Source organism: Staurois parvus, unplaced genomic scaffold (assembly GCF_062004578.1).
Source record: "Staurois parvus isolate SC_StPar_1 unplaced genomic scaffold, SC_StPar_1.0 ptg000415l, whole genome shotgun sequence".
Taxonomy (NCBI): domain Eukaryota; kingdom Metazoa; phylum Chordata; class Amphibia; order Anura; family Ranidae; genus Staurois; species Staurois parvus.
The window spans coordinates 130,545-157,165 of NW_028318211.1; the positions used below are offsets into that span (position 1 = coordinate 130,545).

Here is a 26,621-nt window from a genome sequence, read left to right on the forward strand (position 1 = left end):
TAAAGCAGCATTCTTCTCCCTTCACTTCCCTTCGTATGCTCTGTGATCTACTCTTTCAGCATCTAATAGGCTTATAAGGCTTACTGAAAAAAACAAGTCATTTTGCTCCAGTTTCTTACAAGCGAGCAGTCCAAGAGCAGGTTTTGCAAAGGTTTCTTTGGCATTTTGTTATACCTCTTTTTGGGCACACCAGTTTAGAAGCCAATCAAATGAATCCACAATAGGTAGTGTCCTGAGCATTCGTTATTTTATTTGAAAAAAAAAAAACACATTGGCATCTAATACTGATGGGTCAGCCTCATTTTTGTTATACGGGAGAACCATTCACTTAGGACAACATCTCAAGGGACACATTAACCAATACTGCTCAAGCAATATGTTAGCAGTCACTTATATATGTTTAGTCATAGAAAATGTGCCAAAGACAACCACAGACAGTACACAGGGCAATAAACAAGAAACAAATATGGGAAACAATGGAAGTTAACCATTAGATGTTACAAGTACTTTATACACACGTAAATTTATTGTTCAATATCCACTATAAAAAAAAATCCCAAGGAAATTGACTTCTTCAGGGGGTGAAAGTAAGGTATTGATTGTACAAATTCTTAACAGCAAAACTGTACTTGTACCACTTCAAAACAAACAGAAACGCTACACTTAGACTGATTGTGCGTCCTCATAATAATTCAAAGGACAAATTCTAGAGCTCCTTCCCAGACAAGCAGATGGCATAGGCTGTACCAAGCCTTACAGAACAGACTATACCATTCCATAAAATTGTCCGGCATAGGTTGCTCCATCAAATGTAAAAAAACAAAACAAAAACAAACAACAAAAATGAAAAGGTTAGGAATGTACCATACATAATATAAAATAAACATTAAAACTATAAGCATGATATCTAATTAGGAACAGACAGATGTACCATATAAAACCATATAAGGGTTTTTAAGGAATAATACATCTCAGGTCTCTCTTTGCTACGGCGTCAAAACACTTTTGTGGAGATTGTCTCCATTCTTTGCTGTGAATCTCATTCTTTCCTGTGGAGAGGATACAATCAATACATCTCTTTCATAAACACATCTCCCTCAGGCTTCCAGGCAGGTTTTATTGATCTTCGAGTACCAGGTTAGACCCTGTCTATTGCATTTAGAAATGTAGGTGGGAGGGCACTGATAAAGGGAATGTGGTTCCAGAGTGACACATTCACATAAGGATAAAAAATATTTTGCACAGGAATGGATTCTTCCTATATAAGTATTGTATTCTCATTTGAGGACACAAGCAAACAAAAATGTCATAAACTCTCAGGACTCCATGGCCCAATCTCACAAGTCTAACAAAAATGAGCAGAGTCCTAAAAGTCTACGGTTTATAAAAGCTTTCACGCCTCTGCAGTGCTTTCCTACCACTGGTCTTTCACAAGAGATGACAATGGGACCACAGTGTCCTGAAATCTTGCTGTTCTTCATTGGTTTAGTCTCTCTCTAAGGAAAACATATATAAGAATAATTACTGGTTAACCTGATACAATGCCATTATAGAGAATTAAACGACTACGTATTTATAATACGATAAGTAACATTGGTTAAAAGAAAAAGTGCAATCTCCATAATGGAAGACTATATATTCTCACTAAAAAGGCACAATAGTTGAGATTAAGTGAAAAGATTACACGTACTTTGAAAGCCGATAACAATGTTAAAAGTCAAGTTTATCAAAACCTAAGATTTGTTTTCCCCATATAGCTTTGATTAGCTGGATTGTGCAGTTTGAACAATTCAAGCTGTATTGCTTTAAAACATTTGTTAGGTTCAAGCTTTATGGGTTTCATTATCCAGTTTCTTGTTTTAATCCAGTTTAGTAATAATACATCAGGCTATTTGTAGCAGGTGTGCATATTGCTTTATATGTGACATCATCCATTGTATATGTCATAATATTAAAAATACTTAAACCAATACTCTAATAGGAGATGCAACGTGATATGGGTATGTGGCTTTTCCTATCGAGTGCCACTGGTATATCCTATTTATGGGAGTTACTATTTATGATATTGGGTAAGTATTCATAGCAGGCACTGGTTATAAATAAAAGAACCATATTAATAGCTGCATTACAAAGCTGACATACCATATATATTTAGGCTAAACTGCTATATTAGACCAATAAAATGTTTCTCCTAGGTAAAGTTCAGTATTTCTGAGAAATATGAATGGAACAACAAATAAGTTTGATACTCACTACTAAAAATTCCAATGTAGATGCAGCACATTTTTCAATAATAAAGCACCCCACCATATAAACTACACATCTAGTTTTAATGAAGAGTGACAAGGCCAGGATGTGTGTAAATTCCATTCCCCTTTGCAGCCACACTGTTTAATGCTAAACAGCTAAACACATATATATGAACAGTTTAACCTGACAAAATCTTTGTAATTCTTTGCAGCCACCCCTGTCAGATAGCATGACCATATTGGTGAACTCCCTTTCCTTCTTTATAGTTAAGCAATATATTTTGGTTGCCAATCCGCCATCCAGACGGCTGATGGTACATTAAAAGTGAAGTAAAGATTAGCATGAGGATGATTAGTTCTTCTCCGTGTTCTTTCCTGATTGGCTCACACTTTTGCCCTTCCCTCTCCCAATACCAGCCCTGCTGTTTAGGGGATAATAGAAAATTAGCAAACAGATTCCAGTACTTTAACCATATGAAAAATTACCTAAAATTGCATGGGAATTCCAGTTTAGTTTTTTTAAACAAAACATATATATTCACTCAGCCACTTGATTATATAACAGTAACCAACTTGGCAATGATATTTGCTACTTTGGATATATTCTTTGTGTCACTTGGCTAGAGACTGGCCAGCTTTTGATACTATCATCCTAGACTGCCCAGGTGCCCTCCCATCTGGCAGATTGAAAGAGTAGCAGCATGCAGCACTTTCATAGAAAACATTTATCAAGAGTGACTCGGCAGGGATGGAAATCCTGCAGTAGGCCCAGTTACTTTGATATTTGCCATAGCAGTCATTATTTTCAATCATTTGCTGTCATTTGTGAAAATCACAGACCCTTTGGTAAATACCAATAATTATAATTTTGTGAATTCAGCATAGGGAAACATAAATCAAGAGGAAACAGGGTAAATTCTATTAGATGCAGGCTACCGTCATAATATCCCTAGCTCCATGTGCTTGCCCACAAGCCAAGTGAACAATAACACATTGGGTTCTAGTGGGTAAAGGGGCTCACTAATTGTGAATGTTTTTATATACTATTCAGGTCTTCTGGAAATGCTCAGCATTTTCTGACTACCTTCAGTCTCAAGAAGGTAAACCTCTAATGAAAGCATAAAAGTCCGTAAGGCTGACAATTTATTCTAACAGAAACAGATCAAGAGGGAACGAAAACACTGATGGAACATCTTGGTGCAAAATCTGAATGGACCTACAAAAATAGATGGTATTAAACACACAGCCAGCCCCAATCACCTATTAACTAAAGCATATATAAAACATTGTAACCACCTTAAATCCTTTTTTTAGAGTCCATTGTGGGATACTGGAAGTCTTTCACCTTTGGGTTATACCCCTGCCTACAGGATGATTGGACACTGCCAAATAAAAAAAAATCTGTAGACCAGCTGAGGATAACTCCTACTACTACCAGTGCAGAGAGGATGATTATAGATGCAGAGGGTTGAATACAGTGTCCCTTCAGTGGACTCAAAGAAAAGGATTCTTCAGTGAGTACAAGAATCCTTTCACATCCATGGAAGAAAACTGGAAGTCTTTAACCTTTAGGATGACCATAAGCAATCTAAGTAAGCAGTGGGCAAAAACGCAAGCTAATATAACAGGTCCAAGAAAAACAACAGAGACCAGGGAAGAACTACCTGAAGGACCTTACACCTGAAGCTAGCATTAAATGAGGTTGCAACGTAGTGAACATGTAAACAGAAGACCAGGATGCAGCCTTTCAAATCTGGGAAACAGTTGCTTGATGGTGAAAAGCCCAAGAAGTACTCAATATTAGAGTGTGCCTTGACAAGAAAAGGTGGAACTCAATCCTGGAGACCATACACTCGGATGATGGTTTTCTGAGCAACCTAGAAATGGTGGAATAAAAAGCAGGTGTACCCTTACTCGTACCACTTCAGATGGCAAAAAGGGAATCAGTCTTTCCTAAAAATACATTAGGTGAACTGTAGCTGGACACAGGAATGGAAGACCATTGTCCTAGCTGAGGTGAAAGGCAGAAACTAACTTAGATAAAAAGGAAGTCCTGGGCCTTAACACCATGTTGTCCCTATGTAAAATCAACAAGGTTCCTTGCAGGATAGAGCCACCAGTTCACAGACAACACTCACTTTGTAGAGATAATGGGTACAAGGAATATCAACTTGTGAATGGGAATAGAGAGAGGAATGTCTCTAATGGGTTCAAATAGCAGTTTCTGATTCACTGGGAGAATCAGATTCTGATCCCACGCAGTCAAAGGGGAATTACTTGGGAGACTCTCAGTACAAGGTCTTAATCAAGGAGTGAAAGGCCAACAATATCTGAAACAAGATAGAAAGGGCAGAAACTTGACTTACAATAGTGCTGAGAGCCAAACACAGCTGCAGGAAGGAGAAGATTCATCCCACAGAGAAACTCCTAGTGTGGCAGCACCCAAGACTCACAGCAAGTGAAGTATGCTTTCTATGTCCAGTGATAGATCTTGTGGGAAGTAGATTTTGTAGCCTTTAGCATCATAGGAATTCAAAGATGCCCCTGTCTCTCAAAACCTGGGCTTCAACAGACCTGCTATTAAGGTCAGCAACCCTGACGCAGAATGGCATATCAATCCTTGGGAGAGAGAAGACCCTAAAGATCTGGCAGAGCCAATGCCAGACTATCCTCCAGGAGTCTTATGAGGTTGGCGCAAAACACCCTGCAGGATGAATCCAAAGCAATAAAGATCATTGAAATGTCATCCAATTTGATCCTGCATAGCAGACAAGTACAAAGTCTCAGGAGAGTGTACTGATCCCACAGAGTCACCAGAGAATCCATTGCTTCCACTACAGCAGTGGTTCCCAACCTCAGCACTCACGCTCTCTTAACAGGCCATGTTATGTTAATTTCCCTTTAATAAACTAGCTGTCAAAAATATCAATTAAAACTGATTTAAAGTAGCTGTGCAAGGTGAAGAAAATACTAAAAAAGTGACCTGCTGGGGTTTATGAGGACTGACTTTGGGAACCACTGCATTAGAGGATCTCTGTACCTGAGAAAAGCCTGTCCAGTTTGTTGTTGAAACTGGAGACCATGAGGTCCATATCCAACATTTTACACCTGAGACACAAGTCCTGAAACATTGCTAGGTGTAGTGACCACTCTCCCAGGTCCAAGTACTGTCAGCTGAGGATCTCGGCCTGACAATTGTCTGGGATGTACAAGACAAACAAGGTGGGAATGTGAAATTCTGCCAAGGACAGGATTTGATATATCTGACTTACAGTGGCGAGACTTCTGCTTCCTACCTGATGGTTGATGTACACCAAAACCATGGTATTGTCCAACTGAATCTGGATCAGATGACCTTACAGCAAGACAACCCAAAGTTCCAGGATGTTAATCGGGGAAAGAGACACCTCCAGTGACAAAGTCCCTTGCACTGACATGGTGAGGATCTTCCATAAGACAAGAAAATAATTCCTCAATTACAGAGTCAACAGGCAAGGGGGCAATATGGACCTTGGTGCCAATGAAATAATGTTGCTTTGCAGAGATCTTAAGTAAAACTGGGCAGATAGGACTGCCTCAAACAAAGCCAAAATCAGTCCCAAGACTCTTGTAAAAGAGAAGAGTTGGAAGCCACAAACTGGTAGTGTTGGGGTCCTCAAAGCAAAGAAAATGAAATGGTTATGCTCTGGAAAATTCATGATATGTGTGCATATCTGGAGAAGCCAGGAAGTACCCCTGGTGAAGTAAGACCTGGTGGATTCCATGCAAATTTTCTGAGCTCAAATGAAGACATTTAGAGCTTTGAGTACCAAGATGGAGTGGATAACCCCTTCTGAGGTAAAAATGTCCCCCCACTCTGTAAAGTGGGGATGCACCTTTTGTGCAAAAGGACTGTCTGAGGATTTGACAGACTCTGAGCCACAGACCATTGCCATTGGAATGGGAGCCAAGCATGAAGGGTCTCGACAAGGAGGGTGTGGAAGTGGAGAAATGAAAGAGATGTTTCCTAACAGGTAAAGAGGGATAAACCTTTGCAGTCTGTTCCTTAGTTTTCTTCCACTGAGGAGGCTGGGAGCTCTTGGCACCAGTAGTATCCTAGATATTGGTATCAAGGGTGGATTTGAAAAAACAATGTCCCCTGAAGGCCACACGTATCAGATGCTTCTTAGATGCGGGTTCGGCAGCCTAGCACTCTAACCAAAGTGTCATACACATGTGTACTGACAGTAAATGCGTTCAAGAGAACTGGCTACAACCATTTGCGTCATGCATTCTATAAGGGTTTAACCACAGCAGTAGTAAGATCTATTTTAAGGGATTTTGCCTAGTGAGCAATGGTTTGGCACAGTAAAGTCACAGCCAGGAAGGGATGAAGAGCAGGGCCTGCTAGCAAGAATAGAGTTCTAGAGAGGGCTTTTAACTGATTTTTGTTATGTTCCATAAATACAGGTGCATCTTCTACTAGTATGGTTGTTACTTTGTTAAGACATAACACTGCTAGATTCACAGTGGGGGAGACTTTTTTTTTTTTTGCTTAAAGGCTCCCAAAATGGGTACACGCCTAATTAGTGCTTGGGGGGAGCAAACAACTTGTCAGGGTGTATCTTCCAGTATGTAAAGCGTTGGAATGGCGGGTGCAATAGAAAAGTCTTTAGGGACTCTGAACGATCCAAGATAGAAAACAGCAATAGTAGAAGCAATGGGCTAATTTTCTGGTTTCAGAGGGGTTTGCATCACATTGATAAGAACCAAACCAGCTTCTTTTAACTTGGGAGAAATAGCAGTGGATTGTGACTCCTCAGGGGCCAGATCAGAAAGCAAAGGCTAGAGTGGCTAAGAATCAGAAAGAGTCTTAGCAGCAGAGGTCCCAGAAGTTGCCAAGGCCGTGGGTGATAGTGGAGGAAACTTAGAAGTGCAATTGTAGACTTTGGATCAGCAAATAACTGGGTAATTTGGGTCATAAAGTCTTGCATGGCTGTTGTGAATACCTCATCTGAAAGGTCACCCCAGTTGAATACTCTGATGATGGGATAGCCTCTAGCAGCACAAGGAAACACAATTAAAGGCTGTATACATCAGCATCATAGGGAAATGTGCTGCAAACAATCCAAGAGTCATTTGTGCATGATGAGCTGGGAAAACCTGTTACAGTAAGACTTTCCCCTCCTTGTGTCTAAAATCAAACATATTGCAACCCCACAAATTAAGGTACAGGGTATGAGACGTGGCCCCAGGTACTCGGGAAACCCAGACAGCAGTCAGTTAATGAGGACAGGATGGCTGGAGGTGATCAAGGAGTAGGCAGGTAGCAGGGATATACCAAACGTTGAGGTTCCACATGGCTCTTTGCAAGCAGGAGCAGAAGTGGGGAGTTGCTTTTGTGACACTGAAAGGATGGAAACAGAGTCACAACACTCATTGCACTCCCCTTCCACATATGAAACCTGTGGGAAACAAGAAATTTTTAATGGTGCCCAGAAACCTTGTACTTGAGGTAGCTCCAAGCACTTGGCCTGACCAGCCTACTGACAAAGTGACTTTGCAGAGACAAGGTAAGTGCTGATGCAGTGCCAGCAGCTCTGGGCCTGGAAAGTACTCAGTGTCTAAATTTTTACCAGAATGGAGTCTGGACAAAAAGGTTCTAGCAAACTTAGGATAGTCTTCTACACAACAGAGCTGAACAGAAGGCGTTGATCTTCTTAGAACACTAGTCATGTTGGTAGTAGGAGGGGCTATTCTGGCCTACAATTTTTGGGGGGTTTACCATTGTCTGGTCCTCTTGTAGGTTGCAATATAATCCATCAATAGACTAGAAAAGAAAGCTAATTTCTTGGATGTTCCATTAACAAATCTTAAAATAATTGTAATTAAGAATATGCACATGCACCATGATTGTCCCCAAATCTCTTTGAGGTTTTTTTGTACTGAAGTGTCAAGTTAAGAGTTTATAAAAATGAGATGACCATTTAGTTGCACCTTCAGTTAAAAGAGATGAAGCCTCAGTCTTATAGAGAAATAGTACTGATCCTCTGAAGCTAGTTCTCATCCAGTTTGACACGCCATCATTTTTTAATTGTCACAAGCGTTGTTAGTGGTCATATTTTCCAGAAAAGTCAGTCACCAAGGAGGGAGTGATGATTTTTGCATTTCTGACATCATCATATTTGGTGCATTGTGTATTTGAATGATATGTTTTAGCACTGTCATCTGTTGAGGTCATTGACATGCTGAGTCTGTAGTCCTTTTGGTCAGTGGTTATGGCACTGTGCAGGCAATTTATGTTCATTTATTTTTCTTTACACAGAGGTGGAAGGGAAGATTGCTTCAATGGTTAGATCCTAAAAAAGATGGACACATGAAGAGTTGTTAATGATATGCTCTGGCCTTGGAGATGTAAAAATCAATAAAAAGGCCAGTGAATACAATTTTACCTTTGGCTTCTCTCCTTCCATGATGGGTGAGATTGATTTGAGGTACACTGGTCCACCTAAATACCAAACATAAATCATATAAAAAAGAATGCAACAAATAATCAGCTTTCAAACATTTACGATATCAAATGTATGATAGAAACCAGTGGTTCTCAGTCCCGGCTTTACAACTCAAGCCCACTGTCATTTCACATGCCACCTACTGTTTTCTACACCCGCCTATTCAAATACTTTTTCTGAATAACTGCATTGTGTGTTTATAATTTTCTGTTCTAGCAGCTATAAAATGGCATTGTAGTTTGCACAGACTTTTTTATTCCAATCAAAATCTCATGTTAGATATTTGGACTGTTATATGAAAAATACTTTTTTATTGCTATGGCTAACAAAATTTTCCTTTCAACAGTTCTAGTTATAAGTCCCAGCTTATGCACAATACTTACTGTTTTTTAAGGCACTATACATCTGTTATTGTTCTGCATATAATGTATCTAAAAATTCCATTCTGAAACTGTTGATCATTGGGAATATTTCCCTGTACTTTCTATCCTAGAGACACAGTAGGAAGTGAGAAGAAATCTCACATTAACAGTTGTCACTGGGCCAAAAGTTCCTCAACTCCTGTTCTGGTGACAGCTGTAAAATTGTAAATTTTCTTTTACTAACTCTCCTAGTATCAATTGTCACAAGGACAGAAATTAAGAATGAATGTATCAAACTTGGACACAGACAGCAACGCAAACCCAACAGAAGGTCTAACCCTTCCTTACTCTACCCAAAACTGACTCAGGTTGGATAATGCCCTTGCTTTACGTATTGGCTATTTACATGCCTTGGCAGCCTGGCTGAAAAACTCCCAGAGACAGCATTATCCTGTCCTTTCTTGTCGCAAGTATGTTGCTAAGACACTCCTAGCTGATTCAAACCCTCTGGCATGTGCTCTTTCTCTCTGTTGTAGTAGCTCTGAGCTCAGAGATGCTGCAATGGGGGGGATAGCAGACCACACGTGTTGGGGTTTAACAGCTCACTCCTGTGAAGGTGGGGGTGAGCTGCAATGGCTGGGATTGTTCTAGCAACAAGGCAGGACAGGACAATGTTATCTCTGGAAGTTTTCGAGCCAAGCTTTGGTAGGTATGTAAATAGCCTACACCTAAAGCAAGAACATTATTCAACTTTAGTCAAAGCTTCACAGTTTGTTTTTATCTACAGGTGCCCCTTACATTCATAGGCAATTTTCTGGTAAAGGCGAACTAACGCTTTAAAGCCCTCTGGTCACATTGAAAAGAGACAAAATTATCTCCAGGACACAATAAAGACATTAAAGAGACAAAGGTCTCCAGGGCACTTAGCAGTGAAGCCTCTTCCCAAGTTGGCCTATACAGGCAGGCATCTTCCTGCTTCACTCCTTCTGGATGTACCATCCAGAAAAGCAGCATGAAATTCCAAAGGCCCAGGCTCAGGATTTTTTTTTTTTCAGTAGCCCCATGGCAGCAAGTCTGGGAGGCACAGACTTCCAGCCCAACCTTTTCTCCTGGCAAAGCCTGAAAGGACAAAGACCCTTTTCCAAAGTCACTCCAAATATTGCTATCTTTCCACAGCATTCACCTCTGGAAATAACTCTCTTAATGATTTGCCAGAGAGAAATAAATATTCAGAATTCAGTAATATTGTTTCTAGGGATGCATCGATACCGGTATTAGTGTGGAAAGCACCAATACCGAAAATGACGTCATCGTGGAGGCGGAGAGGGCTACATTCCCCCATGTGGTGCCGGTGAGTGTTTACATGTCCTTCACTGACTGGTGTACATGTCCCTCGCTGACTGCTGTACTTCTGTGGTGAGTCCTGTGTCTTGTTGTACTTCAGGCAGTCCTATTACATGTGTCTTTCTGTACTTCTGTTGGTGAGTCCTGTTACATGTTCCTTACTGTACTTCTGGCAGTGAATCCTGTTACATGTCTCTTGTTGTACTTCTGTTGGTGAGTCCTGTTACATGTTCCTTACTGTACTTCTGGCAGTGAATCCTGTTACATGTCTCTTGCTGTACTTCTGTTGGTGAGTCCTGTTACATGTCCCTAAAAATAGGTATCGGTAATTGGTATCAGTGAGTACTTGATGAAAAATATCGATACACGTACTCGGTCTTAAAAAAGTGGTATCGGTGCATCCCTAATTGTTTCTTCTTCCTGTATCTTCCAGAGACATTCCCCAAAAATTGACATATGCAAACAACAGTCTGAACTTAGAGGAAACTCAAGGAGCACAGAAACTATAATAACTAGAGTTCAGGCTGACTACACCCTAATTGCCCACTAAATTTGTAATAGGGACACTCCAGCTTAAAGTGGAACTGAAGTTCCGCTGTAAGAAATATGCACTGCCTCTTCTGCAATAAAATGCCTCTACCTGCCTGTTCATTGTCTTCTCTGGTACTGTAAACTGAGCTGCATATGTGCCGGGATGACTAGCTCCTGGAATTGCGTAGGACATCACCCCCTGCTGACCAATGAAGAGGCCCGAAGACCGGCACTCAGAAGAAGATAAGGGTGCTGGTGGGGGACTGTTGAACAGGTAAGTATTCACTCTTCAATTTCGCTTTAGAGCAGAAACCCTACGTACAGTTGTGTTCAAAATAATAGCAGTGTGTTGAAAAAAGTGAATAAAGCTCAAAATCCTTCTAATAGCTTTTATTTCCATACACACAAATGCATTGGGAACACTACACATTCTATTCCAAATCAAAACATGAAGAAAAATATATCAAATTTATGTTGTTCCTCTAAAAAAATTGAAGAAAAGTGAATATTAGACTGTTCAAAAAAATAGCAGTGTTTGTATTCTTTACAAACTCAAACATTCACTATATAAACTGAAAAATGTTTGAAGATTTTGCTTTCCTTTGAATCACTTAATTAATATTTAGTTGTATAAGCACTGTTTCTGAGAACTGCTGTACATCTGTGTTGCATGGAGTCAACCAACTTCTGGCACCTGTGAACAGGTATTCCAGCCCAGGATGATTGGACTACATTCCACAGTTCTTCTCTATTTCTTGGTTTTGCCTCAGAAACTGCATTTTTGATGTCACCCCACAAGTTTTCTATTGGATTAAGATCTGGGAATTGGGCTGGCCACTCCATAACGTCAATCTTGTTGGTCTGGAACCAAGATGTTGCACATTTACTGGTGTGTTTGGGGTCGTTGTCTTGTTGGAACAGCCATTTCAAGGGCATTTCCTCTTCAGCATAAGGCAGCATGACCTCTTCAAGTATTCTGATGTATTCAAACTGATCCATGATCCCTGGTATGCGATAAATAGGCCCAACACAGTAGTATGAGAAACATCCCCATATCATGATGCTTGTGCAGCCATGCTTCACTGTCTTCACAGTGTACTGTGGCTTGAATTCAGTGTTTGAGGGTCGTCTGACAAACTGTCTCCGGCCACTAGACCCAAAAAGAACAATCTTACTTTCATCAGTCCACAAAATGTTGCGCCATTTCTCTTTAGGCCAGTCAATGTACTCTTTGGCAAATTGTAACCTCTTCAGCACGTCTTTTTTTCAACAGTGGGACTTTGCGGGGGCTTCTTGCAGATAGCTTGGCTTCACATAGGTGTCTTCTAATTGTAACAGTACTCACAGGTAACTTTTAGACCTTCTTAGATCTTCCTGGAGCTGATTGTTGGCTGAGTCCTTGCCATTTTGGCTATTCTTCTATCCATTCGAATGGTAGTTTTTTGCTTTCTTCCACGTCTTTCAGGTTTTGGTTGCCATTTTAAAGCATTTGCGATCATTTTAGATTAGCAGCCTATCATTTTCTGCACTTCTTTATATGTTTTCCCCTCTCCAATCAACTTTTTAATCAAGGTACGCTGTTCTTCTGAACAATGTCTAGAACGACCCATTTTCCTCAGAGAGAAATGCACTGTAACCAGCATGTACAACATTTGCTGCCTTCCTTCCCTAAATAAGGGCAATAATTGCCATCTGTTTTTCAAAGAATGAATGACCTCACTAATAGAACTCCACACTGCTATTATTTTGAACATGCCCCTTTCAATTAGTGATTCAATTACACAGAATCAGCAGCATGCATGTCATGACTGTTGGGTCTGTTGGATTTATATTACTCTACTACACCTGCTAGTAAATTATTTGCCATGTAGAAATATAATTTCTACTAAAAACAGTGATTGATCAGGTTAGTGATGTCTGACTGCTATTATTTTGAACACAACTGTATGTAATGCCTTATCCCACCTTTCTTCCACCTCCCCATTTATGGTTGTGGAGAACAGTGTGCCAAAGGTGTTCTGCATGCTGGTCCTTGACTGGTCTTGCTGCTGTCAATCTCACCATCATCACACCTGAACTCGAATCACTGTAGGTCCAGAACTGACATCAGAAAGTGAGTTGGGAGGAGTGTCCACCCACATTTCAGCAAAGGAGATCGAAGTGTGGTGTGTTTATGATCTACTGTAGAGTGAAAGGGAATTAGGCTGTATTTTTTTTCCTTTTAAGTGGCTGGAGTTCAGCTTTAAGCAAATGTGGTAGATTAGTGCATATCTAAGTACAATGAAGTTTAAGGGTGTGATAAGCCAGTGTTTATGTTTACTATGCCACTACAAATTAGATTAAAGCCTAAAAAGTATACGTTATGAATTTGTTTTTTGTAAAACATTTATGGAATCTCTCCATAATGACCCCAAACTATGCAGACCTATTAATAAAGGCAATATTACAAACACTGATTGGGTGGCAAGTATAGTTATCTAAACTACCAAATCAGGTCTCATGGTAGACAAAAGAATGGGTTACTGCACTTTATACAAGCCTGATGTTGTAGAGCGTCTTCAAACCTCCTAAACAAAGGGCCAATTTCCTGCCTTTCAGACTTTAGGAGGGCCAAACTGTGGCCAATGGGAGTAGAAAATGCCCCAGCATTGATGCAGGTCCACAATATCTCAGGCTTGGTGGTCAGTGGGATTTAAAAAATGTGGTTATTAGGAGAAGATATAATGTCCCATCATTGGTATTAGTGGCCAGAACAGAGCACCATTATTGGTGTCAGTGGGAGGAATGATGCCCCATCATTGGTATCAGTAGGAGAAATAGTGCCCCACTGTTGGTGTCAGTGAAAGCAATAATGCCTCTTCACTGGTTCCAGTAGGAGGAAGACAAGGGCCAGACAAAGGCAAGCAAAGGGCCACAGTTTGGAGACCACTGTTGTAGAAGATGGCAATCGCTATGTTAGCAGCAGGGGGTTATAAATAATCTAAAGTGTTTCTTGCCTGTGAAAGAGTCACCTCCCTCTTCACTGATTTTATCAGGAAGAGAGACTCCTCCAGGTGAGCGCAGCCTCCGAGGGCTTGGTCCTGATGTAAGTGCAAGAGAAGATGGTGGGGAAGAGTTGTACTCACAGGAGGTAAGAGGTACAGATGCTCTGGTACGGGATCCTATAAAAAAAAATACTACATTAATTTGTACCCAAGAACAAAAATGTAATATATTGCAGCTTACCAGTCCATAGATAAGGTAGCTGCCTTACTTTCTTTTTTTAAAGCTTGTTTACTATAGGAGCTCCATAATTTAGACTACAGAACACCCCCCTCTCTCCTTATCTCCATAATACAGGGGAGGTGTTCTGTAGTCCACAGAAGAGAAGGGGCAGGGCTGATAACACTGTTTGGAATTGCAATGATGCACAGGAAATTATGAGCTCAGTAGATTTTTGGCACATTAAAAAAAGGTATTGATATATTATATGTTGTCTCTTTTTTGACGTACCTCTTGCAGTCAGGAGAACGCTAACTGTCCGTTCACTGATTGCATTGAATCCAGCTTTAATGTCAAGGAAAGACCGGTGACTGGAACCAATTGTGGAGGTATCCTGTGTGCGGTGCTCTGGAAATGAGTTAAATAAGAACATAAAGATTTTTTAGTAACATCCCTAGTTTATATCTAGTTTCAGCTCCTCTATTGTCATCATTCAGGCACCTTATTAGGATTAAAATCACATGCATAACATGTTACTGATGACCTTACATACAGATTTTAACATTTCTAGCAGTGAGAGCCAATAAAGGAAATACTGGATACCAATGTTATTTTTTTTCATAATTTTAGACTACAACTTCAATTTGAGTGAGAATAGCTGATTAAAAAGATCTATAATAAGAGTTTACAACTGTTTAAACACAACAATTTAGACTGTTAATGAGCTTTGGTGCTTAAGGACTAGTTCGAGGATATTAACATAAATGTAAGATCTAAAAAGGAAAAGTAGAAAACACATTCAGATAAGTAGTAAAAAGAAAGAGCCTCCAGGAATGGCATCTGAAGGGCAAACTTTTGTTTTAAGGAAGAATAATGAGAAAAGGTGGAATATCCTAGCTCTGAGGGTAAGATAAATCTTATTTCAGTTTGTTTTACAGCACCATTCAGCCAAACTGTTGTTTTAGTTTTGGATAGAATGAGTAAGCAGTAGTAGACTTCCTCCAATAAAAAAAAGTTTTCCTTTAAGGTAATTCATATTGTTCTAGTATGCATCACATACTAGCACATTATGAGAGACTTGCTTTGAAACGAAGCCCTCCAGCAGCGCAATGTCACCACTGAAAGGGCTTCTATCTTCACCCGGTCTTCCTGCTTGGTTCGTGAGCTCTGGCCATTTGAATGGCTGAGCTGCGATGATGTCATTCCCGCACATGTGCATGCCATCCCTTCAGAGCACATGCGTCGCTGGTGGTGCCTGCTTACGAGATATTCATTTTACCTAAAAGTAAGCTTTATTAAATGCTTACTTGTAGATAAAAGTAGAAGAAAATAGTTTCCCGCTTTAGGTTTTAACAAAAAAAACCTGGAAGTTGATTGGTTTCTATGCAGAGCTGCACCAGGTTTTGCACTCTCCAGTTTTAGAAATCAACCCACCATGTCATGGTATTGCTGGAATAGGAAGTAAGTTAGTAAAACTAATTAGTAAATTAGTAATAATTAGTAAAAGCATTTTCAAAAACAAAAAAAATTTTTTTCTAGAGATGGGCTTTAAAGTGGAAGAAAAGGCTAAGCTTCTCTTTTTAATCTGCTCCGGTCTGGTCATATGATCTCGCAGCTCTGACTCTCTGTATCAGTGAGCAGTTGCTGCAGCAAACAGGAGGGAACTGGGCTATGGAAGCCTATGGGTGATGGCATGGCTCCTGCAATTCCCAGTTGAGCACTCCCTGAACCAAAGATGCAGTCACCGGACTGGAGCAGATTAAAAATAGTGCAAATGAGAACAAAAAAAAGCGCACCAACCTTGCGCATTACCTCAGTAAAAAAATTTGATTTTATTTAAATAAGATGTATACTCACAAATGTAGCAATATAAAACACATATAAAGTCCAAGACTGGAACACTGGAGTACGAGACATGTGCGAATCCCACCGAAAAGGGAGACTCTCAGAGTAAGGCTGATACGTTTCAAAGGGAGATCCCCTCTTCATCAGAGCTCTGATTCCTTCTTTTAATAAAGGACTTGTCAAAGACTGTCTCCTGTCTTTTTTCACTCTACAGTCAAAATCCATACCAGACCCAAAGGGCTTGGTATGGATGGAGGAAGGGGGGACCCCACGCCGTTTTATTATTTTTTAATTGCCAGCAATTCTTTCTTTTACATTCAGCAGTCATTGAAGAACCCCGCTTCAAAACTAAAATACCGCATGACTTGATATAATAAGGCTACGTTCACACTAGCCTTGTGTGCAGGCGGCAGAGAGGCGTTTGGGAAGCGTTTTTACTGCTTCCCAAACGCCTCTGCCAATTCTGCACATTACAGCACATGGTGCTGTTCTAACGGGAGCGTTTGCGTCGCGTCGCGGCAAAACTGACGCCTCTGGTCGAGTCAGGGGGCTTTGAAGCCTCCTATTCTCGTCTATGGTGCCACTCCGCAAATGCCCGGCCGGCGTTTGCGGTGCGGTTGCGACGCGGTTGCGGGGCGTTTGTGGAGCGGTAACACCACTCAAACTGTATTATAGGCGTTTGTGGGGCGTTATTAACACTCGGCAAACGCCTAGCAACTGCCACTAAACCGCGCATGCGGCGTTTGCGGAGCGTTTGCCGAGCATTAATAACGCCCCACAAACGCTGGACCAACGCTTGCCAAACGCTATAGGGGCGTTTGGCAAGCGTTGGTAAAACAGCCAAGTGTGAACGAGCCCTAACTCATGCGGTATTTTAGTAGTGAATTCAAACGTGCAAATCTGCCCAATTTGAGATAGAAAAGTAAGTCACATGTCCAGGATGTTCAGCTTGAAATACGCTTAAACGCCTCAAAAATGCTCCATAAATGCTCGTCATTTTTCAAGCATTTTTGAGGCGAACCAGTGTGAAAGCAGCCTAAGAACTACACAACCTTTGATCCGTTGGTGGACGAACTTGATCTGTCCACCTACTTCTGATCTGGGTCCCTGAGCGCAGGAGGTGTTGTTTCTGGTTTCGCAGATTAAAAATATGTAGGTCCAGCGATCTTTTTTGTACAAGTTATGCAGGAAGAGGCTGAGGGAACATTTTAAAGAATAGTTAGACTTAGGCTTTATTTTCACTGTAGTTGGAAACCAATCCCCTATGTCCCCACTAAAAAAAAATATAAAAGGACATTTTTTAGTGTAGATTTTATTTTTTTCATATTACACAAGATTAGGAAAGTGATTTTTTTTTCTGATGTTACTCTGTGGGCTATTATTATGATTATTGTCTTAGAATGTATCACCTCTAGGTTTATACGGCTACTCAAGCATTCTTTAGAGACTTAAAAAACTTGCAAGTTCTGATAAATCCCAGTTTACGTAATATATTAAGAATTTGATTGCTACACATACACAATTAATTTGAACAGGAACTTTGAGATACGCTGATTAAAATGGGTTGTTATTGATTATCAGCTCCCCAAACTGGGGAGATTGGATCTTATGTAAACAGAGGATTCTTCTCAGATTCACCAGCAGAGGGCAGTATCATCATAGTTTACAACCAGCCAAAAGAAGAGGCTAGACTAGAGTAGACCTACTAAGCTGTGACATGCTGAGAAGGATAAGTGATAAACCAAATGCTAACCTGTGTACACCATTTACAATCAGGGCAACAAAGGTCTAAGCCTGCTGTACAGAAAACTCAATACAGAATTAGCTGATGTAAAAGAAACTTGTTTCTGCTGTGTTCCCAGATATTTCTAGCAAACATCAATGATCAAAAAAAGATGTGTGAATTTATTTGACACCTAACTGGGATAACACAATCTAGTCCACCAACTGAATACAAAATATGGACCCAGAAGCCAAATGATGTTAGCCAATGGTATAATGGCATTTTAAGATATGCTACAAAGCAAAACCTCCTTGGTTTTAGGACTGACCTCTAGACACTTGGGCTGATGTACAAAAGGAGTTTAGAATGTGTAACAATTCTCTTCAATTATCCAATTATGTGTTGATGAAAAAATATGCTTTTTAAAGAACTGGGTAATTTAAGTGAATATTCACACAATATATTGTGTAAAGATTATCAACTCTAAATCCATTCTCCAATGTGTCTCTTCTAGTTCTAACTGAAGTGTAAAAGATTATTCTTTCCAAGTCAATAACATCCATTTTGAATAAAGATACTTTTGGAAATACAGACATAGTGCTAACTTGTTATTCTTTGAAATGATAAATTATATTTTAATCTATTTCATGGGTTTACGTTTTTAGCATACAGTTTGTTGAAAGCGGGTGTAATATAAATGCCAAATCATCCAGGATTTCTCACGGGCTTCACCCATCCTCTGGAACTCCCTACCCCAAGCTATCAGGCTATCACCTACTCTGCTCACTTTTAGGCGCACTCTGAAAACTCATCTCTTTAGGGAAGCCTACCCCGACCCCGGCTAACTACTGGAATCCCTTACTTCCCCAACCACTCCATCCCCCACAGCTAATTACCTCTTGTACCACTATCCCTTCCCTCCTAGATTGTAAACTCCAAGGAGCAGGGCCCTCTAATCCCTCTTGTATTGAACTGTATTGTTACTGTACTGTCTCCCTCCATAATGTAAAGCGCTGAGCAAACTGTCGGCGCTATATAAGTCCTGTATAATAATAATAATCTCTAAGAATCAATTTTCCATGATTAATGGTAACTGGATATCTGCTAACTTACTGGCATCATATTAAATGGTATAGCTTCAACTTGAAAGGACCCTATACATATTCTTTATGTAGGTGCTGCACCTTCCTAGTTAGCTAGGGGGAGCTAGCTTATTATTTTTTAGTTAGAAAGGCTGAGTAGCAGCCTCGGCAATAGTCAGCTGGGTCAAATTCAGGTCATGGCCAAGAGGTTCTGCAGATCAGTTCCTTGATACCTCCCCCTGCTCTAGGATCTTGTAGAACATTCTATAAGCAGTGGGCGGGGCTGAGGAGGGGATGGTCTGCACTCTTAGGGGATCCTGACCAATCCTCAAGCAGGAGGCTTGGCATGGGGTCAGTACAGCCCTTAAAAGTGGTTGAGCCTACTCAGCAGCAGGAGAATTTGGGTGGAAGATGTGAGGAAGCTGAAATGCAGGAGCCTGGGAGAGGGCCCAGTGGGAAGGGACCTACCCACAGGCAGGGTGCTGGAATGGAAGATCGCTCAGCCTCACCGGCCCCCAGAGTGAGGATCACCTGTAGAGCCAGGAAATGAGCCAGCTCAGCGGAAGGCCTGCAGGCAGCCACCTACCTAAATCTGCTTGCAGGACTGAGACTAGTAGTAGTCATACACCCCCTGGGCTAGTAAAAGAAAAAAGAGCACTCTGGTAGGAAAAATGACTAGTTCCTTACCCAGGACTGTTTCATTTAAAGTGGCAGGCACTGGATTCCCTTGTCCAGGGATTCCCTCAGGCAGCTGGATAAGAAGAGGATTATCTGGGGTCTGGGGTGGTACGCCAGGAGAGGCTGGAGAGCTCTCCAAGAAGAATTTCTGCTGTTTAAAGACTTGAACATAGTTGCTAAGGAGTTTGTCCTCAGTTTGCAGTTCCATTGGCCACCCCATAACCCCTTACCCTATCCAAGTTTAACACCCCTTAATAAAACATAAAACAAGTGTATGGAAAATGCTTGTTGCCTGGCTGTGCAGGACTATAGGGGGACCCAAATCTCTAGTGACTCCTAAGGGGGTAGTGCTACATAGCTTTGGGAGAATAGTGATGACACATGCAGGTAAAGGGAAATATGGTATGCAGGAACAGTGGAACTTAGAAAGCTGAACTCCAGGCAGATATTGAAAAAAAACACCAATTTAAAAATCATTCAATACTTTTTTAAATCCCAATAGAATCAATACCTGAATCTGTTTTGATATCAGTCTCCAATATTCAAAATATTATTAACAGTACAGCAGAACTCTGGTTCTGGGAGAAAGAAGGCAAGCACTAGGGTCCAATCAGGCTTTGCTGCATGCATATGTGATGACAGTTAGCATGCTGATAGTAGGAAAATACAGAGTGATAAAAGGGATGATTTTAGTGTGCTGCTGCTCCTCCATTGTTCAGTCAACAGGCATTGAATGTATATTTGATCAAGCTGGGCTGCTGGTGCAGTGGAGGTTGAGGACCTGGCTGTTATTCCTGAAAGGGTGGTCTGGAGCAAAGTACAGTGGATATAAAAAGTCTACACACTCCTGTTCAAATGAGACAAAGATAAATTATTTCAAAACTTTTTCCACCTTTAATGTGACCTAAAAACTGTACAACGCAATTGAAAAACAAACTGAGGGAAAGTAAACATAAAAAAACTAAAATAATGAGGTTGCATAAGTGTGCACACCGTTTTATAACTGGGGATGTAACTGTGTTCAAAATTAATCAATCACATTCAAAATGATGTTAAATAGGAGTCAGTACATACCTGCCATCATTTAAAGTGCCTTTGATTAACCCCAAATAAAGTTCAGCTGTTCTAGTAGGTCTTTCCTGATATTTTCTTAGTCACATCCTACAGCAAAAGCCATGGTCTGCAGAGAGCTCCCAAAGTATCAGAGGGATCTCATTGTTAAAATGTATCAGTCAGGAGAAGGGTACAAAAGAATTTCCAAGGCATTAGATATACCATGAAACACAGTGAAGACAGTCATCATCAAGTGGAGAAAATATGGTGCAACAGTGACATTACCAAGAACTGGACGTCCCTCCAAAATTGGTGAAAAGATGAGAAGAAAACTGGTCTGGGAGGCTGCCAAAAGGCGAGTACTGGCTGTGTGGTACATGTGACAACAATCTCTTGTATTCTGTATGTCTGGGCTATAGGGTAGAGTGGCAAGACAGAAGCCTTTTCTTCCAAAGAAAAAACAAACAAACCCAGCTAAAAACACATCTGACGTCTGCAAAAGCATGTGGGAAAATGTGTTATGGTCTGAAGAAACCAAAGTTGAACTTTTTGGATATAATTCCAAAGGATATGTTTGGCGAAAAAACAACACCATACCCACAGTGAAGCATGGTGGTGGCAGCATCATGCTTTGGGGCTGTTTTTCTTCAGCTGGAACTGGGGCCTTAGTCAAGGTAGAGGGAATTATGAACAGTTCCAAATACCAGTCAATATTGGCACAAAACCTTGAGGCTTCTGCTAGAAAGCTGAACATGAAGAGGAACTTCATCTTTCAGCATGACAACGACCCAAAGCATGCATCTAAATCAACAAAGGAATGGCTTCACCAGAAGAAGATTAAAGTTTTGGAATGGCCCAGCCAGAGCCCAGACCTGAATCCAATCAGAAATCTGTGGGGCAATCTGAAGAGGGCTGTGCATAGGAGATGTCCTCGCAATCTGACAGATTTGTAGTGTTTTTGCAAGGAAGAGTGGGCAAATATTGCCAAGTCAAGATGTGCCATGCTGATAGACTCATATCCAAAAAGACTGAGTGCTGGAATAAAATCAAAAGGTGCTTCAACAAAGTATTAGTTTAAGGGTGTGCACACTTATGCAACCATATTATTTTAATTTTTACTTCCCTCCACCTAAAAGATTTCAGTTTGTTGTTCAACGGAGTTGTACAGTTTATAGGTTACATTAAAGGTGGAAAACGTTCTGAAATTATTTATCTTTGTCTAATTTTTTTACATCACAGAAACCTGACATTTTAATGGGGGGGGTGTAGACTTTTTATATCCACTGTATATTATTACAAATCTTTTTGCATGTAAAAGTTTTAATACATGCACATCATCTGTGTATCTCTCTTCCTGGAGTTCAGCTGGAAATCTTTATTTCTTCCATATTTTTAATATCCGTCTATGTACTTTTAGGGGGAATCAAGAACAGTGGACAACACTGCTGAGTTCCACTTGTTAAGGAGTAACAAGGATGTAAAGGATGTATAAGGGAGTTTTATAACTATAGATGGAGGGGAATGCTAAGACTGAAGGTAGGTTCCTAAAAAAAAGACCCAGAAAAACCAATGAAGGTAATATATATGAAAAAAAAACTACAATATACTTACGTAATGAAAATGCATATGCTTATACTAGCAATTTACAAGTCCACTCTTATAAATATGAAAAGCTTACACGTTCTATTTTAGATTTTTACTTTATCAATCTATAAATAGGGGATCAGAAGACAGATCCCCTGCTAATCAGGAAGGAGTCTGCCTGTGAAAGGGGCCTAAGAGCTCATTTCCTTTTCTGGAATTACAAATGATGCATTTTAAATCTGTTTTGAAGTTGAGCATTGTGTTTCACGTTCATATTTTTCATGCGTTTTGTGGTGTTATTGGGGGGTTGGCTAGAGGATTTTGTGTACAGCTCCATGCATTACAATGAATGTATGGCATTTTACAGGTATTTTATGAGCAATGCCACAACAGCCCAGCCCCACAAAAACAGCAAGCTGGATTTTTTTCAAAGTGCCCTTCAATGCAGATTACCATTTATCTAAAGGATGTGGTATGGATGACAGTTCAGAGACTGTGGGGTTTATTTACTAAAACTGGTTCACTCAGAATCTTGTTCACCTGTACATGGTAGCCAATCAGCTTCTAACCTCAGCTTGTTCAATTAAGCTTTAGCAATAAAACATGAAAGCTGATTGGTTTCTATGCAGAAGTGCACGAGATTCTGAGTGAATCAGCTTTAGTAAATAAACCCCTGTGTTTGATTGGCTTTGCATTTCTTTTTACTGAGTCCGGATTCACGCTATGTGGCGCGGGACACTGTATTCCTGTGCAAATTACATGCAAAAGTCTGTGTGGTGCAAATCGCATTGTATCCGCTCTAAAAAGGTGCAGGACCCTTTTTTAAATCCTCAACTGAATCGCATCGCATGGGTGTTCTCACCTATTTGATGCGATTTCTGTCAATAGCGTTTCGTGATCTGTTTTGGGTGTTATTAACTTATCATTGACACCCACACCAGATCGCATGAATGTGATTGCACTGCGGTGCTGGAGACGCACGTGCGTGCAAAAACGCATCCAGAATGCATCTGGACTGCGTTTCTATATTGTGAATTGGCCCTTAATCATATTAATCTCCTTGTACTGTTGTCTGAAGGTGAATACTGCAACCTGGACTTTATGTATAAGGCAGCAGTTAACATATTACATAGAAGCTGCTGTTTTATAAAGGATCAAATGTAATAAATAATTCTGTTTACTGTTGTAAAGCTTCTGCTTGGTCAGCAAGTATGCACAAGAACATCTATCACCCAAAAAAAAACAGCATGTTGTTTTGTATGTACAAAGGATTTGAAGAAATAACTAGACTTCTGCCACCTGCTGGAAGCTGTTCAAATTACTAATAATTCACCCATCATTGTAAACATTTAAGGACATAAAAGGGTTGGATTTCTTTTTGTTGTCTATACATATGAAAAAGACCATAACAATGTAAATATACAAAGTGTGTCAATGTGTTTGAAAATCTTTTCTTGCATAAGCACATATGTACATGGAGTCAGTTATATTTGCTTATCATATAAGCAAGATTTGCTTACTGCTGACCTGTTTTTTATTGTTTAATGTGTGCCTGGACATGAGTGCTAAACACTCATAATACACCTAGAAGTCAGAGACCTTGTCATGTGTGCCTTGGCAAGCATCACTTGGTATGTGCACATAAGTATGTGGTTTGATTTTGTTTTAATGATAGGTACACTATAAAATAACACACATAACTTTCTGTATGATAATACACATTTCAAATCAGATATCTATATTGCTTGGTCAGTTTTGTTTTATTTCTAACAAACTTTTAAAATGTTATTTTTCCTCCTTAAAACAGAAAGGCAAACCATTAGAAAGGTTGGTGAAAGAATCTAATTTACAACAATTGTTTAGGAAACCAGGCACATATTAACTTACGCACTGTACGCATGCTTTCCTTACTTATGAAAGCACCAAAATCACATACTGTATATTTCTATTCCAGTGACAGTTGATGCATTTTATATATAGTTATGTACCACATTTAGCATGGTAATGTGCCCAGCATTTACCCACCACTGGCACTGTGCAAATGTCAGTGCATTGTACCCAAGATTCACAAGTGGATGCTGTGTTAATTAGTTATACCTTAAAGCAAACATAAAAAAATATGATAAAAGATAAGATAAAAATGAAAAACCCAAAAGATAACACAACAAAACCAGCTTTTGGTGCAATATTCACCTTTAATCCAAAGATTTCCCCCACAGTAGTGTTTTTTTTTTCTCCACTAGATATCCTCAGCCAGATGGCCAGGGTCATCCTGGACCTGCCCCAGTTTGAGACTGAACAGTGAAAGCTAAAGCAGCACAGTGATGTGTTAAAATATTTGTCACTCTTCTTTCTGCTCCTATCGGCATGCTTCTTAAAAGCACATGAAATGATTGGCTCCTTGTGCTACGGTTTCTTTTTAAACTCCAGCCCAGCTGTACAGGGTCTGTAAGAGGCTGGAACTAGCAGTCACTGGATGGATGATATTATCCTAGTCATAGACAGCCTGTCTAAGATGTCTCCTAGCTAAATGCTCTCAGTGGTTTACTATGGATAGGAAATGCACCCCACCATAGTTGAGTGCAGTTATGCAGCCAATAGCACAACACACCGTAAAGTTTGATATTGGTTATTATTCAAAGACACCAAAAATGTGGCTGGCAACTCCAACATCCATATAAACGTCTTTATTGGTGGCACAGCATTAGGTAAAATGCCAACATGTGGATGTTGGGAGTTTCTGGAAGTATTTTTTGTTTCATTGGATCTCAGTGGATTGGGGACACTCAGTGAGCCAGAGTACCTGTCTTTGGGATTCCTTGTCTGATTCATTATCTGTAACCTGTAGCCACCTGTTCTCATTGGTTATTATACCCAAAAACTGTATTGAAAAGATTTATGTAACTTGAAGTTGGAACTTGCTGTCATGGCCAAGGCCACCTGACCTCTCTCACTTTAAGCCACCAAAGGCAGCCTCCTACAAAATACAAATTAAAGACCTTCAATTAATTTAAGAATTCTACAGACATTTTAATACCCAAGGCTGCTTACTTGGTACCTCTCTCTCACATAAGGAACAGAATATATTAACTCACCTTTGCTCAACCCTCCTTGATCCCACAAAAGTTTTGTGATCTCATTGGTCCATACTTCCTTCACGCTAGTGGTTTCAGCTTGCAGAAGTAATGTTTCCCTTGATTTCTGACGGCGAAACCAAAGTTCAATCCGTGTATCTCCCTCTGTAGCATTCTCTGTGATGCCCATGTCAGCTGTCTAAATCAGAACAATATACAATGTTAGACTTTTCTTGTGTGTGGTAAAAAGTGGTCCACCATGATTTAAAACCTGTATTGTGCTTATGTTTGTTGTTTTCATAAACCTTTTAAATCTAGAGATAGTCAAAACCAGACCAGATTTTGGTGTTTTGACAAGTTCTGATTTATTCAATAATAACTTTTTACAAGGTAGGCACACCAAAGTGATTTTTACACCCTTCTATGGCACCCTTTTAGGCTTTCATTCATACACTTTTATAGTAATTGGGGGAAAAAACACCCTATATATAGATAAAATTAGTAGAAAGCAGCACTTTTACCTATTTGGTTAATAGTGAGTCCATGCATCAGGAGGATAACCTATGATCCACTTCCTATATATGTATATCTATGTGTAAGAATCTAAAGCCAGGCATTTTTAGCACACTTCTGCTTTTCATTTCATGTAACAATACAAAATAACAACAGTTTGGAATATACAAGCTTGTAAAAGAGTACGGTATACTCAAATCTTTTCATGTTACTTTGTATTGTTACATGAAATACATTGCAACTACCTGGCTTTGTGTGTGTGTATATACAGTAAATTATATATATATATATATATATACATATACACAGACACTATATTGCCAAAAGTATTGAGACGACTGCCTTTACATGCGCAACTTTAATGGCATCCCAGTCTTAGTCCGTAGGGTTCAATATTGAGTTGGCTCGCCCTTTGCAACTATAACAGGTTCAACTCTTCTGGGAAGGCTGTCCACAAGGTTTAGGAGTGTGTCTATGGGAATGTTTGACCATCCTTCCAGAAGCACATTTGTGAGATCAGGTGCTGATGTTGGACTAGAAGGCAGTCTTTGCTCTAATTCATCCCAAAGGTGTTCTATTGGGTTGAGGTCAGGACTCTATGCAGGCCAGTCAAGTTCCTCCACCCCAAACTTGCTCATCCATGTCTTTATGGACCTGGATTTGTGCACTGGTGTGCAGTCATGTTGGAACAGGAAGGGGCCATCCCCAAACTGTTCCCACAAAGTTCGGAGCATGAAATTGTCCAAAATGTGTTGGTATGCTTACACCTTAAAAGTCCCCTTCACTGGAACTAAGGGACCAAGCCCAACCCCTGAAAAACAACCCTACACCATAGTCCCCTTACACCAAACTTTACACTTGGCACAATGCAGTCAGGCAAGTACCGTTCTC

The 26,621-nt window shown here is 40.1% G+C and overlaps 1 protein-coding gene across 2 annotated transcripts in view; it reads right to left on the reverse strand.

The window, feature by feature from the left end:
* Positions 1 to 225: 225 nt before the first annotated feature.
* The window catches only part of ARHGEF40 (Rho guanine nucleotide exchange factor 40), a 130,803-nt gene continuing 104,407 nt past the window's right edge, over positions 226 to 26,621 (reverse strand). The window contains exons 17-22 of one of the 2 annotated variants that reach the window (XM_089687007.1): positions 25,239 to 25,416; positions 14,470 to 14,586; positions 14,103 to 14,138; positions 8,681 to 8,736; positions 8,226 to 8,587; positions 226 to 1,496 (exon numbers count right to left, since the gene is read on the reverse strand). In XM_089687007.1, the coding sequence (XP_089543133.1) occupies positions 8,546 to 8,587; positions 8,681 to 8,736; positions 14,103 to 14,138; positions 14,470 to 14,586; positions 25,239 to 25,416 (429 nt within the window). In that variant the 3' untranslated portion in view covers positions 226 to 1,496; positions 8,226 to 8,545. Of the gene's footprint in view, positions 1,497 to 8,225; positions 8,588 to 8,680; positions 8,737 to 13,973; positions 14,139 to 14,469; positions 14,587 to 25,238; positions 25,417 to 26,621 lie in introns of both variants that reach the window. The other variant, XM_089687005.1, reaches the window with a different exon arrangement.